The 16,521-nt window shown below is 49.5% G+C and overlaps 1 protein-coding gene across 1 annotated transcript; it reads left to right on the top strand.

Annotated features, from left to right (window-relative positions):
• Positions 1-1,483: 1,483 nt before the first annotated feature.
• LOC147648758 (uncharacterized) lies at positions 1,484-14,903 on the top strand. The gene is made up of 15 exons (XM_086866539.1): positions 1,484-1,747; positions 3,412-3,449; positions 3,893-4,024; positions 5,509-5,643; positions 5,916-6,260; positions 6,707-6,796; positions 7,196-7,370; positions 8,841-8,904; positions 9,601-9,649; positions 10,028-10,140; positions 10,733-10,850; positions 11,274-11,373; positions 11,837-12,033; positions 13,383-13,520; positions 14,637-14,903. Exons 1-15 carry the CDS (start codon positions 1,669-1,671, stop codon positions 14,763-14,765), a joined length of 1,902 nt encoding a protein of 633 aa, XP_086722665.1. The 5' UTR covers positions 1,484-1,668; the 3' UTR covers positions 14,766-14,903.
• Positions 14,904-16,521: the final 1,618 nt, after the last annotated feature.

Below are 16,521 nucleotides of genomic sequence, written 5' to 3'. Positions count from 1 at the left end.
CTGCCTCGTAGCTCCCAATTTGGATGAAAGTTACCCATTTGATCCCTCTGGCTTCCTCCTCCCACCATCTCCTACATCTTCCCCCATTCTTCTGTGACTTTCTTCTTCTCTTTCCTTATGACCATTGCAGCCTCATCTCTGTGGCTCACAAATGTGCCCAGGGGGCTCCAGGGGTGAGGCACAGGCCCACATGCTTCTTTGAGATGCCCCAGCAGTGCTGCAGCAGGCTGATGGCTGTGCAGTTCCTTTGGCACAGGAACAGGCATTCCTGGGTTTAGTCAGAAGCATCAGTGGCCAAAATCCCAATTTCCTTTGGTTTAGTCCCATCTCAGAGCTCAGTTGTGGGGCAGGATGTGGGTGCTTGGGGCACTGCAGCGCATGAACGATGCACGGTCCCCAGGGGTGGTATATCTGAAAACATTTATTACAAGTGTACATCACTTTTGTGCTGTTTTTCCTATTGGGTTAGAATAGTGTGAGCCTGGGTAGCCAATAGTATAAATGTTCAGATGGCTGCTAAGGAATAATAGCCATGATCAATTCCCTATTAGCAACATCAGTTTATTTCCCTAGGACAAGCGCTTGTATAACAATTTCTTCTGCAAACTACTCTGCTTCTGCTACTTGTTTCATTTTAGAAACTCTGTTCCATCCATCCTGCCTTGACTGAGGAGCAATCTTTGTTCTCTTAGGACAAGTTCTCTTTGTTTTCTCTCTCCACAGGGCAGTCTTGGAGTTACTCTTGGATCTCTTCAACAACAGGGTTTGGCTCATTGTCAGGCTGTAAATAATGAGCGGTGCGACCACTGGTGCTGTGAAGTCGATTTATTGCTGAAATATATCAGAAAAGGTCTCAGTCTGAAGGCATGAGATTTTGGAGGGGTAACAAGTGGGCCATAGCTCAAAGGTAGTCACGAGTTTCTTTGTTACACAGCAATATATCACATTTTGGCCCAATGGACAGATGACATGGAGTTTATTACTACTTAATCACCTTTCACCTTTGCCAAGTTCTGCTGCACTGTGTCTGCTTTTCACCCAATAGACTGCTAGCTCACGTACACACATGTGCTTCTTAGGATAATATTTAGATTCATAGCCTACTCTATAAAATCACACAATTACAGTTGAAAACTCTCCACCATCTCACTCAATACAGTTTTTTATTTACTTCTGGCATATTCTTACTTACAGCTATAGGAACATAAGCTTATGAATTCTTGACTCAACGTCTGTGAACCTTTAGCATTGCATGAACCCAAGCTCCTTCCAAGGCTGTAAATCAAACCCTTCAGTATCTGTGGAAGTTTCTGTCTTTCCATTTCCCACAGCCCACCAAAGGATTTGTGACCCTTTGTGACAGAGGAGAAGCTCCCAGGCAATTTTGTGTTTGCTGTAGGGAAGGTTGGGTTGCTCTGCATCAATTCCCAGAGCAGCGCAGAGCATTGGCTTTGTGATGTCAGGGCATGGATGCCACCTTGTCGTGGTGACATCCCAAGGTTGCCTTGGTGCACGGAAGGCCTCAGGGTCAGAGCAGCTCTTGGGCTTGCTCAGTGCAGGAGCATCCTCCTGCTTGAGGCGTTTGTCAGTGGGCAGCTGCACACTGACAGGAGCCTTGTTTGTTTTTGTTGTGGAGCAGAGTGTGCAAACTGGCACAGCAGTGCTACAATGATGGAGCAGCTCGCTGTTGCAGTTTGCACCATTTATGGCATTGGCTACGCCGGCTATTACCTCACCAACCTGGCACGTAAGTAGAGGTTTTCCCTGGCTGGAACCTGAGCTGGCTTTTGTAGGTCTCCCTGCTCTTTCTTAGTGACTGGGTTGCTATTGAAACACAAAGACCATGAGGATGCCCCTGGTTTGGTCAAGCTCCTGTCAACACCTTCAGCAAAACACGGGGTGTCTGTAGCCAGGGGGCTGCGGGCAGCATTTGCAGGGCTTCTGTTCCCTCCACGGGAGAGCCTGTGGCAGCAGAGTCTGGCATTTCCTCACTTTGCTGGCTCAATCTCTTGGGGTGACTTTACTTTTAAGATAGCTCTGAGAGCTGGGGAAGTTGAAACTGCTGGAGGCTGATGGGAGTTTTTTCTCCTGACTAATTCCTGGCCATGGGTGAGAATTGGCAGCGGTTTTAACTATTGGGAAGTGAGATCAACCTATGAACACCACCTTTAGATGTGAGGCCGGGAATTTCTTGCTCTTTTTGGTTTCTGGCTTCTGACGAGGTCACAGGGCTCTGTCTCGGCCTCCTCCCCCCCTCCAGGCCGGACAAGGCTGCAGAGGGCGGGGTGGGGGGAGAAACGGAGCCGGCCGGCCTGACTTGGTTTGCAGTTTCTGCCACTGAACTGAAACCTGACACCATCAACATCTGCAGCTTTAGCAAGATTTTAACTCTTTTACTACCTGCATGAGACTTGCAGATTAATCCTTTTTTTCCAGAGAGAGGGAGAGGAAGTGATCAACCATCAACCCATCAAAGAGAGTGAAGAAAAAAATTAAATTGAGAGAGGGAAGAGAAATAAGGAGATGCTTTAATAAGCTGAAATATTTTTCTGTTAAAGCTATGGAGATGGACAGTAGTTTTCTGAATAAAAAGTCCTTTAATTCATGACAGAGTATATTGGGAGGAATGGAGTGTTTCCAAGTGTGGATTTTGAGCAAATGATGAAGTAGTTGTGACACTGTGAGATGCTGGAACAGAGCGGGAGAAGTAATAGTTGAAGATTTGTGGCTTTTAAGAAGCAAAAAGAGAAAACTTCTGTTTCCAGAGAAGCTCACAAAAACAGATAAAGAGAACTTTTGCCTTTGAATAACTCATTCATAAAAATGACATCCCTAGACTCATGACCCATAACACACCTCAGAGTGATGGGAAATGGGAGGAGACAACTGATGGCAGATTTCTGGGCAGCTGGCATCAGAGAAATAGAAAGCTATGAAGAAAAATAATTTTCTTGTGAGAAACTCCATAGATAGCAGAAGAAGACTTCTGTTTCTCTACAAAGACTGATGAAAAGACTCTAGCAGGAATTGGGACTGTTGTAAACACCAAAGTTCCAAAGTTTTTTTGTCTCTATGTTGTCATGTAAACAAGGGAATGGTTGGGTAGTGGGGGAGAAAAGGGTTGTTCTGGAAGTTTCATTCTCGTTTCTTATTCTTGTAGTTTTTGTCAATAAACTTTCTTTATTCCATTTAAGTTTTAAGCCTGTTTTGCTCTTGTTCTAATCCATATCTCACAGCAAGAAATAAATAAGTTTTCTAGTGATTTTTCAGTTGCTGCTTTAAACCACACCAGTCAAGCAGGACACCTTTGAAAACGTAGACTGGGAGATCTTCTCAGATGCTGTTCTAAATAGGCCACGGTTCCCTCCTCTTTTCTCAAAGAATTTGGTTCATTTTCCTTGCCCACTGCAGGTCATCTGAGCCGTGTGTTCAGAGGTGCCGATCCTGAGGTGAGTCAGAAAGGAACATTTGATGTTTCTGGAGTTTCAGAATTGTGCAGGGAACTGTGAGCTTGGCCTGTGGCAGTAGAGTGCAGAGGGCCAGCTGGGTGGGCTGAAAGAAGATCCATTTCCATGTTTACAGCAGCAATAGCAAAGGCATTGTTGGCTATTTCCTAATTTTCCATTGCAGAGCTTTAAAAGAACTCAAAGCTCAGATTTGCAGAGAGAACGTTGCTTGCTGATAGTAGCCAGGGTGAACTCTCTAATTCAGAACTATTTGCAGTATGGCTGAATTAACCCATTTTAATTTAGTTGGAGAGACTTAGAATCCCATTGCTATCAAAGCTGATGATTTGTGCTTGGTAGAGCTGGTTGTAGAAATCGAGCTGAAGAGAAATAAGGTTCTAAATGATAGGGAGCTGCCTGTCCCTAACTCCACCATCTGTCCACAGAGCCCAGAAGCAAGAGCAGACTCTGCTGTGGCTCCCTCTGCTCCTGGAGAAGAGGCCAAAGAGGAGCAAAATGAGCAAAAGGAGCACGAGCCTCCAGCTGTGGTCACAGCCCAGCCTGACCATGCCCAGACAGTAAGTGCCAGTGCTGGGTGCTGCTGTCTTTAGTGCAAGGCAGAGCTGCAAGTTTCTGAGCAGCCAGCACTTGCTGTTGCTGGCTGAGGATGCTGAGTGCTGGAGTCCTGCCAGCACCCAGCCATTCCCCCATCCCGTGGCAGCTGGAAATTGGGCTTTGAGCCGTCGTGCTGAGGCCCCAAAGCGCTGCTGCCTGCGGGTGAGCAGCTGGCTGCTTGGCTCAGGGAAGCTCTGTCTCTTGGCTTCTGCCAAGCCATGGCCAAGGCCTCACACGGCATTGCTGGGGCTCACAGGGCTTGCTTTGTTTGATTTCCCTTTTTGGAAACCTCAGGATGACCTGGAGAAGTGTTCTGCAGTTTTCTGGAGTAATTCTTCACTTCTGCAGAGTCTTTTAGGCCACCTGTCTTTTGGCTTTTGATAAGCTGCAGGGAGATGATTGTGTTGTCCATGAAGCTGTGGCCGGCCATTCTTGTCCTGTGTGGCCAAAGAAACAAACTGTGTAGTTCTGAACCCTTCTTCTGAGGCAAAATCCACAAGTGGCAAGTTTCTCTTGATATGTTTTGTGGTGAAGTCTGCAGCTTTGGAAACTGCACTGGAGCCTAGTGTGGGGGCAAAGCTGCAAGTCCTTGAGTGCTGTCTTGTGTTGCTAAGAACCCCTTTAGAGATGGTTGTTTTTTCTCCTCAGAGCTGTTTTCCTCCTCCTGCCTCTTCTGTCCTGACACTCCCTGTTTAACCTATAAATTTCTGCCTGTCCTAGTGAGGTGGGACAATTCCATGGTTTAGGTGGTTTTTGGTGACTTTGGTCATACATGCATTACATGACCCATGGCTTCCTTCATTGGCATCCCTAGGGGTGCGTCAATTAATTTGTTGGTGGGGCCTTTTGAGGATCTCTGTCAGTGCCACTCAGAATTCTCAGCTGACAAAAGAGGGAGGAGAAACACCTTGGTCCTCTTCCATATCCTGAGGTGGCCATAGAGGCTCTCTGAGCTGCAGCAGAGGATCCAATTGCACACATCCTTGTCTCCTGAATGAGCAGGATTTCTAACAAGAGTGTAGATGTCAGAGGGGCAGGAGTGGCAGTGCAGGCCTGAAAAGAACATGAACTCCAGCAGTGTCTCTCCCAAGGGCTGAGCTCACCCAGGAAGCCCCTGCAGAGCCAGGATGGAGCTGTGGGACAGGGCTGGCTGTCAGTCACTAGGGAGAGACAAGCAGGACACAGCAGAAGGGGAGGGAGGCCCTTGAGAAATGCCCCACATTTCCTGTCAGCTGCCCAAGACTCTGTTGGAGATTCAGTGCCAGATGGGCCCTGATTGCACTGCCAGGGTCCCTTTGGAATCTGTGCTTCCCCAGGGGCAGAGAACAAGGCAGGAGAGCAGCAGCACAGAGCTTTGGGAACGTGGGAGCCCAACAGTCTTTGAGTCTTGGCCCACAAAAATGTTGGATGAGAAGTTGAAGCCCATCTTCTCTTGCTTTCTCTGCAGGTCCTCCTAGAGACAGAGCAGGAGCAGATTGTTTTATCAGGACGGCCGTGCCAGCCTGAGGGAGAGCTGTTCCCAGCCCAAGAGCAGGAAGAGCAGCTGGGGCAGCAGGTGGAAGAGCCACTGGAGAATGGCCAGGTAAGGCTGACTCAGCAGGGGACAGAGTGAAGGGCAGGAAGAGGGGCATAAAACGCAGCTCTTGGGACTGAGCAGGCCACAAGTGCCAGAGGCCCTGAAAGCAAAGAGCCTCTGCAGAGATCAGCAGCGGGACAGGAGGTTACAGTGGAAGCAGAGGTGGGTAGGGAAGCAGAAAGAAGTGACTGAATGAGTGTGATTTTGAGGCTGAAACTGAGGAAGAAGCTGAGCCTGATGGCAGCTCCCAGGCACTTGCTCTCCATTTGTGTGTACAGAACATCGAGGCAGAGCCCCAAGCAGAGCTGCCCGAAGCTCCGAGGGCCATCATGGCAGAGAAGAGGAGGCCTGAGGAAGACAGGAGAAACACCCAGGAGGAGATGACACTCCATCAGCAGAGAGGAAATCAACAAAACCAGGTGAGTGAAAGAGTGACAGACACTCCACTCATGGAAATTCCTCTCTCACGTTCTTCACAGGCCTCCGAGGAGGAGCTTCTGGCAGAGCTGCAGGAAGCTGAGGCTAGGATCAGGGCAAGGGAGAACAGGCTGGAGGAAGAAAGGAAGATCATCGAAGAGAAATTCCATCTCCTCGCTCAGCAGCAAGAGGCTCTAGAAAATCGAGTGAGTGAAAGAGCGATAGGCACAGCAGTCACTGCAGTCTGGTGCTTTCTGCCCTTCTTGCCTTTCCTCTGCAGAGCAGCAGGGGGCTGGGCTGATGCCTCTCAGTGCCATCCTGCTGTAGTGTCTATCCCAGCTGCTTGGAAGGACATTTCCTGCTGTGCTCAATCTCAGCTGCTGCCCTGGACAGTGGCACCAGTCATTTGCCCCTTTTGCCAGCACTCATCTCAAGGGATTCCTGCTGGCCTGCTCCTGCTCTCCTTGTTTCTTCAGGGCTTTTTGCAAGTGAACACAGTCCCCCAGACAGATTTGGAATACAAGCTGCAAGCTGTCTGTATGCCTTGGTGAATCTGCTGCTGTCCTGCTCTTTCCCTTTGCTCACAGTCAATGAGCCTTGGCACACAGGGACAAGCTGTGGTCTCTGACTGCTTTGTTCTCTTTGACTTGAGGTGGACGTGTTGATATCTCACCTGGCAGCCTGCGAAGGCTTCCAGCAAATGCCTGCTGATGAAGAGCCCCAAGGTCGGCGGCAGGCACAGGTACTGTCCCAAGCACAAGTGCTGCAGGCTAAGCACCTTCTGAAGATGGTGCAGGAAAAGAGGACTGAGGGGGAGGAGCTCCAACATTAGAACAAGGAGCTGCAAATGTGTCTGCAGCCCTTGGAGGGGGAAAGGGATCCTTGGGAGGAAGTGCAATGGTCGTTGTTGCAGTCATCCTTCAGAAAATCCAGGAAAATGGAATATGAAACTGGCCATCAACTTGATTAAAACCAACCTTGGGTTTTGACCATTTGGTTCCAGAAGTGGGCATCCAAAAAATCCAGTTGATGAGCTTTGCATGTGGCTAACAGCAACTTCCTAAGGGCTTGCATTTGAAAAGGGAACTCGGGGTAATCTCTGCCAGCCAGCTTCCTGACACAAACTCCTTTCTTCTCGCAGATCTACACAGGCTCTTCCATTCAATCTGCTGCAGCAGCAGCAGCAGCAGCATCATCTAAAGGAGCCTTTGTTGCCCAAGCTGAGCAGTGGAGCCGGGGCAGTTTGTCCATTTCCAGCAGTGACACATCTGCTGCTCAGCTCCAGGAGAGCCAGGGAGACTTCGTGGAGCAACTGAGTACGTCTGGTGTATTTCTTGTCTGAGGGACAGTGTATTGTGTGCACGTGCCAGCAGAGCTGTAGCAAATGATCCTCCTCACTTTGGTGTCCCAGAGACATTTAGGACTCCCCACAGGAACTGCTGTGCTCTGAGGCAGCGAGAGAGCGCTCTGGCTGTTCCTGCTGCCTCTGAGGGCAGCTTGGACTGGCTCGGCTTTGCCTGGCATTCCCTTGCCACTAAAGGCAGAAGCAGGAATTGTTCTTGGATCAGCAGAAGGCTGTGGCCCAGCAAATGATCTATGCAAGTTCTGTGTGCTAGTGGCCAAACTGAACAGAGTATTTGATTCCTAGATTCTCCTTAGACTCCAGACTTCCCACCGCTTGTCAGAACCAAAAGACTTCAGAGATATTGATTGGTTTTGGGGTTTTGTCTTTTTGTTGTGGTTCCGTTTTTAGTTTTCAGTTTTTATCCTTGTTTGGTTTTGCATTTAGGGGTTTTTGCTTTTTCTCCATCCTGAAAGAGCTGTTCTGCCCCAGGTGTCTTACTGGTGTCATTTTTAGGACTGTTCTTATTGCCTCTACTACATCTCCAAGGTTTTTGTGAGAATGCTGTATTTTTGTCAGTGAGGACTCCTTTGAAAGAACATCAGGTGACAGCAGAAACAGAGAGCAAGAGATGTTTTCATTGGGCCCACACTGAAGAAACAGATATTTGTATAACAATCTGTAATTAATATCCCAGTTTTATTTTTATAAAGATGTGTCCAAGAGACACATCCACGTGGTGTGATCAGATAAAACAGCACTGCAGGCATTTCTCAGGAGCGAGCCTGCAGCCCCTGTGCTGTGTATTCCTCAGATCCATGGCACTTTTTCATCCCTGATTCCCAGCCATTCCCATGACTCTTAGAATCCTACCTATTGGCCCAAGCCCTGCTCAGATTAGTCTCTGGGAAAACACATCAAGCCCTTTGTGATTCTGCAGCACAACCCATTTAATCTGCTTCTTGCCCATAACAGCTGCCAGTGCTGTGCTCTCAGAAAAGACCTGGTGGGGCTGAGAAAAGATCCCAGCTGATTTGGTGTCTACCTTCACCTGCTGGGACACAAAAGGTCCTTGATCTGCACCTGGCTGTGTCTGATCTCCAAGGCAATGCTGTTGTGTCCTGAACGGGGGCCACAGCTTGTCAGGGGCTCAGGCTGACTGTGTCTTCTTGCCATTGCTTGTCAGTGCTCATGCTTGGCCTTTGCCAGCCTTGTGCTGTGCCCTGCTGTGCTCTCTGCGCTTCATTTCCTTCCAAGGACTGGACAAAATCAGTCTCTCTGCTGGCCATTTGTACTGCACAACTGCCTGTCTTGTTGCTGCTGTGCTTGCTGCCCAGCTGACCACAGAGGGTTCAGAGCCCCAGACAGTGGGGCTGCCTTTGGCATCTCCTGCAAGTTGGGATCTCTGCCTGAGAGTCAGCATCTTGCATTTTGTTTCCCTCAGGGAGAATGGTGAACAACGAAAATCCCGTCACAAAATACATCGAACTGGAAAGTCTTGGCAGCGGGTGAGTCCAACCACAGTCACTTCTACACAGCCGTGGGCCAGGTGTTTCCCTGGGGGAATATCCATCAAGTGAGAAGTCAGACAAGTTGTCCACATGTTTAGACAGCGGGCTTAGTCTGCCCCATCTCTCAGTACTGGCCAGAATTTGTCAAGTGTGCTCAGAAGGCATTGTCAAAGACATCTCCATGCTGCCAAGGTCTTGCCTGCAGCAAGGAACAGAACCTGGGAAATCTGCTTGTCTCTCAAGTGTGGGACAGCTCAGGGTTCATTTCCTTCACATTTTTGGATGTCTCCAAATCATCTGGCCACACTAATGAAAGGAGAAGAATCTTGCTTGCCTGAAAGCACAACCTACCCCCAATGAGAGCTGTCAGATAACAGTTCTCAGGAACATTTCTCTCCAAGAGTTTGCTAAAGGAAATACTCCGTGCTCAGGATTAGAATTGCACAGTTTAGAAGCTGATAGCCGAGATGAAGGAATAAGCTGCCTTTTGGAGCTGAGGCAGTAAAGCCCAAGGCTTCAGGAACAGGCCCAGTGCCCAGGCACTTGAGGGGAAAATGCATCATCTGCCTTCTGGCACACCCCTCCTGCAACCTGCAGCTTTTAGGCATTTACAGCAGAGCTCTCCTGTCTGGACTGGCTTCCACTGCAAGATCTAAATGGCTTCTCCTTTCTTTGCTGCTGTTTTGTTTCTAGGGGTTTTGGAGAGGTTTCCAGAGCACTTGACATTGCAACAGGAGGAGAGGTAAATGTCAACAGCCCCTGCAGCCTCTGCTGCTCTCCAGGCCTTTCCCCACTGCTGACAGCTGTGGCTGGAGCTTTGAGTAGAGCTGTGCTGAAAAGGCACAAGAAGCACAGACTGGAGCCAGCCTGCAAATTGCACTTGGAACAGGCTTTGTGGACAAGGCAAATCGCCAGTGGCCACATGTCCTGTAACTGACCCCCAAGGGAGCAGAGAAATGGGCTGTTGCAATGTCACTCCCTAATTACTCCGGTGATGAGGTCTAATCACAAGGCACTTTGGCACAGCTTGGCTGTGCCATTCCAAAATCACTTGCTCCATGTGGGTTGTGGTCTCATGCTACCAATTTTCTCAAATTACTCCTTTTCAATGTCATTTGAGGTGGCCATCAAGAAAATAAATGTGCAAGGAGTGAGTAGGAAGATACTAACCATGAATGAAATCAGGATCATGGAGAGTAATAGGAGTCCCAGGATCGTGAATTACTTAGCCAGGTGAGTGGTCACGGTCCTATCCCTTGAATGTTTGTTTACATACTACAAGCATGAGAGCTTAAAAACCCACTTCGGTCAGTGGCAGGAAATAGAGTTGTTAATGATTATTTCTCTACTTATCTCCAATGGATGGGAAGAGACTGCATTTTGTCTGCATGAATCCACCCTGGCAAATGCAGACTGAAAATTGTTCAAAAACCTGCATCAGCCCTATCTTAAGAATTCAATACCTTCTAAGTTCATTGCCTCCACAGTTCTTTGGGCTTGAGTTTTTCAAGTTTCTTAAATGCTGATGAACCATCCAAGAGAGGATTGCCCTTGCATTGTTGCCCCTCTTTTCCATTGCTGTGCATGCCAGGAAGACTAGGTGCTTATTTCCAGAAATGCCATGCGTGACAGGTTTTTTATCTGGGCTCTTCCTAAACTGCCTTTCTCCTTGAGACAGCACAGACTGCAAACACTGCACAGCCTAGAGGCAATGTCTATGCCTTTACTTCTGCCCTTGTCTCCAAGGGACCCAGAAACAAGACTCAAGCAAAAAACCAAGCTAGCCGTGCATGTTCACCTGCATGGCCTTGTTTCCTTTTTTCAGCTACCTTGTGCATGAGGAACTCTGGCTGGTGATGGAGTACATGGACGGAGGCACTCTGAGAGATCTCATCGACGAGATTCAAATGTCTGAAGGAGAGATTGCAGCTGTCAGTCGGGAGGTCAGGGATCCCATCTGTGCTTCCAAGGCCTTGAGCTGCATTGTCTGGGAAACAGGGGCTCAGAACGGGAGTGATTTCATGGGCCAAGCTTGGTTTCTGTGCTGCTGCTCGGCTATGGGCAAGCAAGAGCATCTCAAGGGAACTGTCTGCCAGTGCCCCTACACTCACTGGACTCACTTCCTGTACTCTTATCCCCTGCTCTTGTATTCTAGCTCTGTCTCTTGCATTGGCATTTGCAGTTCTCCACTGAGAAAGGTGCTGCTCTGCTACTGTGGGAGCAGCAGGCTCTTGCTCTCAATGGCGCTGTGTTCTGCCATTCCTCCCCATTCCCCTGCAAAGGGAACCTTCCACAGCTGTTTCCTTTCTTGTGCGATGAACTCACAGCACTACTTTTTGCCCCCCTGGTTCTCTTTTCTCTCTCAGTGCCTGCAAGGACTGGATTTTCTTCACTCCAACCACGTGATTCATCGAGATGTCAAGAGCAACAACATCCTTCTCAGAACCGACGGCTCTGTCAAGCTGGGTCAGTGTATTCTTGCTCAGCTTCAGCCTTCCAGGAATGGGGGGTGTGGGGCTGCTTTCAGTGACTGCCAGCTCCCCAAAAATGCTGCTTCTGGCAGTGCAGGGGTCCCCCCTGCTGTGGGCTGAAGGCACAGTTGCAGGGTGCACACAGCTATGACAAGGAACCACAAGCAGCCCAGAGTGCTATTGCTCTGTGTGTGTCTGTGTGTGTTCCTTCCAGAGGGAGGGAGCTACAATCTAAACCTTCAGGGGAGCAAAAGGCACTGCTGGAGGAAGTGTAAAAAATGGGGGATGTTTGAAGTAGCCAATTCATATTTCCTTGGCTAAAGCTCCAAGGAAAGAGAGCAGGGAGTGTTGTCCAGGAAATTCAACTGCATATTCTCAAACTTCCACTGGGGAATTCTCTGGCTTGGTTTCCTAATTGAGAGTATCAAAATTAAAAGAGTATTTTGCTTTCTCCTCAGCTGATTTTGGCCTTTCTGCTCAGCTCACCCCTGAGCAAAATCAGCGGTGCTCGGTGACCGGGACTCCTTGGTGGATGGCACCTGAAGTGGTGAAGCGTCAACCATATGGCCCCAAAGTGGACGTGTGGTCTTTTGGAATTGTGGCAATTGAAATGGCCGAACAAAAAACTCCTTATGACAGTTTCACTGCTCGATCGGTAAGGAGCAAATACTCTCTGATCCCGCTGTCTTTCTCACCTGTCCCGTGTTCTCTGCTCACTGCACAAAATCCCATGGCCATCTGCTGGAAGTACTTCCACCAAGGCCCCTTCTACAAATGGCCCTGCAGCACATCAGCATCTGCTGGAGCTTTGGTTGCAGCACTGGGGGAACTCAAGCCTTACCTCGCCCAAACCATCTCCATTCTCAGGCAGCATTTTGCTTTGCCTTACAAGTCGTTCCAGCTCTTTTGGCTGTGTAGATGGCCCCAAGAATAGGAAACAAGCATCTCAGAACTGCTGTTATCTTTCCAGAAACGAAGCAAAGAAACTCAAAGCAAACCAAGTTTCTAAAACAGTGCTTTTGAGAGAAGAAGTGCAGCCCCATTCTTCTCACAGGGAAACTTGCCTGAAACCTGGAGATGAGGCTGTAAAGCCAGAGTCTCTTCTGCTTCTTGTGCAGTGCTGCTGAGACACTCAGTGACCACCTTCTTTCCTAACCCAAGCCACTTTCTCCATATCACCAAGCTGGAGCCTGGTGACGGGGAGAGCCTGCCAAAACCTCCTGTTTGTTTCCTGGCACTTTCTGGGATGGGCACAGCGTTAATGCATTGACTTGAGAATCCAACGAGCACAGGCTTACCACAGGGATGACACTTCTGATTTCACCATGAATATTTTCCTTTTGCCACGTAAGGGAACCTGAAATTTTCAGAGTGCTGAGAGACAGAGCTGCAGGTGGCTCCTGTGTGCCCAAACAGGCATTTTCAACCCAATACATTTGTGGAGGCATCTTAATGTGTCTGTGTTGAAAATGAGATTCCAAAGGTTTGTTTCCTTCCCTGAGGAACACCTGCTGCATTTCCTTTCTTTTCTTCCAATTACCATCATTTTCAAGAACAGGACAAAAAGCTGGACGAGTTTTGCTTTATGGCAGCTGTGCTTAAGGGACCAACAAGCACTGCAGAGATTCTTTTCTTATAAGAATCCTTGGAATAGTAGAGTTAGTTAGAATAGCAAAATCCCTCTTCCAAAAAGGCTGCCAAGCTGCTGGGAATCCTCCGAGAAGGAAACACGTATTTGCTGATGTAGTTGCCACTAACTAGAGCAGGCAATGAAATCAGCTGCCAAGGCAAGATCTGCTGGATGTTGGCAAAGCTGTGGCTTTGGGGCTTGGGTTTTTTCATGATACAGGAAAGTCGTCATCCAAATGCTACAGGAAAGTCATCTCTGCCTCTCTGCCAGGGCAAAAACTGCCACTGCAGAGTGGAGCTGGAACAATGGGCTCTGGGAGAGCAGTTCCAGATGGGAAAGAAGCAGGTGGAGCCTTGTGTTTCCTTTTTCCCCAGGCTAAATTCCACATAGCCACAGAAGGGAGCCCACAGCTGCGGCAGCCCGAGCAATTCTCGCCTTTGCTGCGTGACTTCCTGAGCTGCTGCCTGCAGAAAGGCGAGGCGCAGCGCTGGTCTGCCAAGGAGCTGCTGCAGGTAAAATGCCAAAAGGACTGCAGGTGAAACAGTGTCCCAGGGATGGGCTCCTCCTCCACTGAAATCCAAGGCATCAGATGAGCCCCCATCCTCCTCACTTCCAACCTTGGTGCTGTTCAGCTGACAGTGGGGAGCAATCCTAGACTGGGCTGGGCTGGCAGAGAGTGCTGGGTTTTAGCGCTGGCTAAAATCACCAGGGCACTTACTCATTTCTTGCTGGGAGCTCTGGATTAGGAGAAGGGCAAAACAGGCTTCAAACTTCAAAGGAATAACAAATTTTATTATCAGGCCCACAAGAATAAGAAAGGTCTCACCTGTGCAGTGAAAGGGTTCAATCTCACCCAGGTCATGGCAGTCACGGTGTTGGATTTCAGGCTGTGCTGGGCCCCTCTCTCTGCCCGGGAGCCGCTGGGAGGGGAGGCTCGGCCTGGAGCCGTCGCTGCACGCCAGGGAGAGGGTTTAGTGTGGGCAAGATGTCAGCAGCCATGGCCTGGCCCAGCCTGGGGCCGGGGTCCTGCAGCCTCCATCCCCCGCCCGGGAGCCGCTGGGCTCTGGCCCGGCCTCCCCCAGGAGCACAGGCCGTGGGCGAGCAGGGCCGGCCTCACCAGAGCTCCGTTACCTTCGGTCTCCGGAAGCAAAGAGGGCCAGTGCCCGGGCTGGTGGTTTTCAAAATGTGCATCATCACAGAAGCACATCTCATTTCTAAATGGTGCAAAATGTTGTCAGTTCTCAGAACTAGCCAGCCATTGGCCTGTCTCAGGCACAGAGGAAGCTCCCAGCAGCTTCTCTCAAAGAAATCACTTCCGTGCGGGGTTCCTTACTTCTTTCCCTAAATGTCAATTCATCTCAAACTAACACACAGGGACATGGAAAGGTCATCTAGTCTGTGTCCTGCAATGAGCAGGGACATCTTTCAAGAGATCAGGATACTCACACTTCAGATATTTCCAGGGATGGGCCACCTACCAGCTCTTGGGGCAACCTGTGCCACTCTTGCCCCATGCTCCTGAGCTACTCTGACTCAATCCCCTTTCCATTTAAAAAGTATTCCCCTGCCTTTGAAGCTCTTCGCTTGGAAAATCATGCTTTCTTGTTGTTTTATTTTCCTTTCTGCAGCATCAATTTATAACATCGGCCATGCCTGGGTCCAGCTTGGCACCTCTCATCGTTGCCGTGAAGAAGTGGAAGGAGGAGGCAGGAATGCAACAATCAATTTATAAACTGTCTTCTCCATGGCCAACTTAGAGTAGGATTATAGAGTAGGATTGCAGAGTAGGATTGTAGAATAGGATTATAGAGTAGGATTGTAGTGCAGGATGGTAGTGTAGGTTTGTAGTGTAGGATTGTAGAGTAGGATTTTAAATAAAATTTCTAAAATCTCAACTCCTTTGGAACATTTCTCTCCTTCTGACCCTGTGAGAAAGCTCAACATTTCCTTCTGAACTGTCAGTTTTTTCTTAGAGGTGGAAAGTGACATTGATGGCTTCTTTGGTACAGTTTGTAAGGGGGGAAGGCTCCTCTTCATTCATCCTCTCCAGACCACACTGCCTTTGGAATATGGCCAACTGGACAAGTTTTGCCCAGCTCTGGCATTTCTATTTGAGGCAGAAACAGCAATGGCATTTGCAGGAAAAACCAAAGGAGGAGCGGTGCAACACAAACATCCCGTGCAGATGCAGGCTGTGCAGATGTGACTCGAGAGTATTTGGGTTCCTGCCACTTGGATTTGTATCCCTAAGAGAAATCTCTTTGGCTGGAGGAGAGTCTGGCTGAAGAGAGAAAGCAGAAAGAGCAGTGAGGGTGCTGTGCAAGGTCTCCTGTGGTGCAGAGCTGTCAGCGACTGTGAGGTGAGAGCGGGCCCGGCCTCGGCCAGGCTGGAGCCCCAGCAGAGCCCTGGCAGAGCCCGGAGAAGCCTGAGCCTCGGCAGAGGCAGGCTCGAAGGAGGCCGTTGGAGCTGCAAGAGGCAGCAGCCTGGCCCTGGCTGCCTCTTGCTGGCACCAGGCAAATCCTCCGCTCTCAGAGCCAAGCTGGCAGCTGGCTGCTCCTGAGGGGAAGCGGCGCCGTGCTGGGCACAGCACACACTGGTGCCATGGGCTGTCTGGAGTCTGCACAGGACGAGAGAAAGGCAAAGAGCAGCCCAGGGCTGCTGCCCTGCCTGACCATTGCTGCTCTTCTGCCGCCTGCCCTGGAACTCCTGGCAATGGTCAGCAGTGTGTGCAGCACTCTGGGCACAGGGGGAGGGAGCCGGGCTGCTCCGCAGACTCCAGCACAGGGCAGTGTCCTTCAGGCACGGCATTTCTGCCAGGGGAACCGAGGCCAGCGTGAGGCAGTGACAGCAAGTCAGGGCACATCTGCACGAGCCACTGCCTCACACAGCTCTGGGACCAAGCGCCTGCAATCCTGGAGCTCTGCACTGAGCCACAGCAAAGGTGTGAAATGCAGAGGGCTTTGCAGAAATATTCAGGGGCACCAGGCCAGCCTGCTTGGTGCTCTCTGGGGCACAGCAAGCACTGTGCAATGCAGCTTGGAGCTGCTGGCAGAGAGGGACTATGGGCATGTGCCTGAGGCTTGTTCTTGAGTAGTGATTTGGAAGGGAGCAGAAGGGTCTCAGTAGGCAATTTGTGTTTTCTTCATTAATTGCTGAATGAAAGACACAATGTGGCCTCACGCAGCAAGAGAACTTGCAGAACTTACTGACTGTAAGTTTGTGTTGAATTCCCAGAAAAGGAAAGTGTTGAAGTGTAACAAATAGGGCTTTTGAATTCAGGTAGCTCCTGAGCCTTCATCCAAAACAACGACCAGGAGGCTGACAACTATCTTGTGCAGAGCCCTGCTGCAAGGGCTTCCATAATCACGGAATTAGAAAATATGAAGCTTAGGAAAGTAGAATGTGCCCATCAAGTTAAAAAAGTTTAAAAGCTTGTCCTGTGCAAAGAATGGACAAGTGAGTTTGTGGTGGAGCTTTCCTCCTCACTCCTGGCATTGAATAAACAAATCCCTG

Source organism: Cyanistes caeruleus, chromosome 31, assembly GCF_971803275.1.
Source record: "Cyanistes caeruleus chromosome 31, bCyaCae1.hap1.1, whole genome shotgun sequence".
Classification (NCBI taxonomy): domain Eukaryota; kingdom Metazoa; phylum Chordata; class Aves; order Passeriformes; family Paridae; genus Cyanistes; species Cyanistes caeruleus.
This window is presented reverse-complemented; position numbering and strand designations above follow the sequence as displayed.

Excerpts from the sequence above, each read along its gene's own strand:
- LOC147648758 (XM_086866539.1), top strand. The coding sequence starts at position 1,669 with ATGATGGAGCAGCTCGCTGTTGCAGTTTGCACCATTTATGGCATTGGC. Across the intron at positions 4,025-5,508 it reads AGCCTGACCATGCCCAGACA|GTCCTCCTAGAGACAGAGCA; the intron begins GTAAGTGCCAGT and ends CTTTCTCTGCAG. Across the intron at positions 10,851-11,273 it reads TTGCAGCTGTCAGTCGGGAG|TGCCTGCAAGGACTGGATTT; the intron begins GTCAGGGATCCC and ends TTTCTCTCTCAG.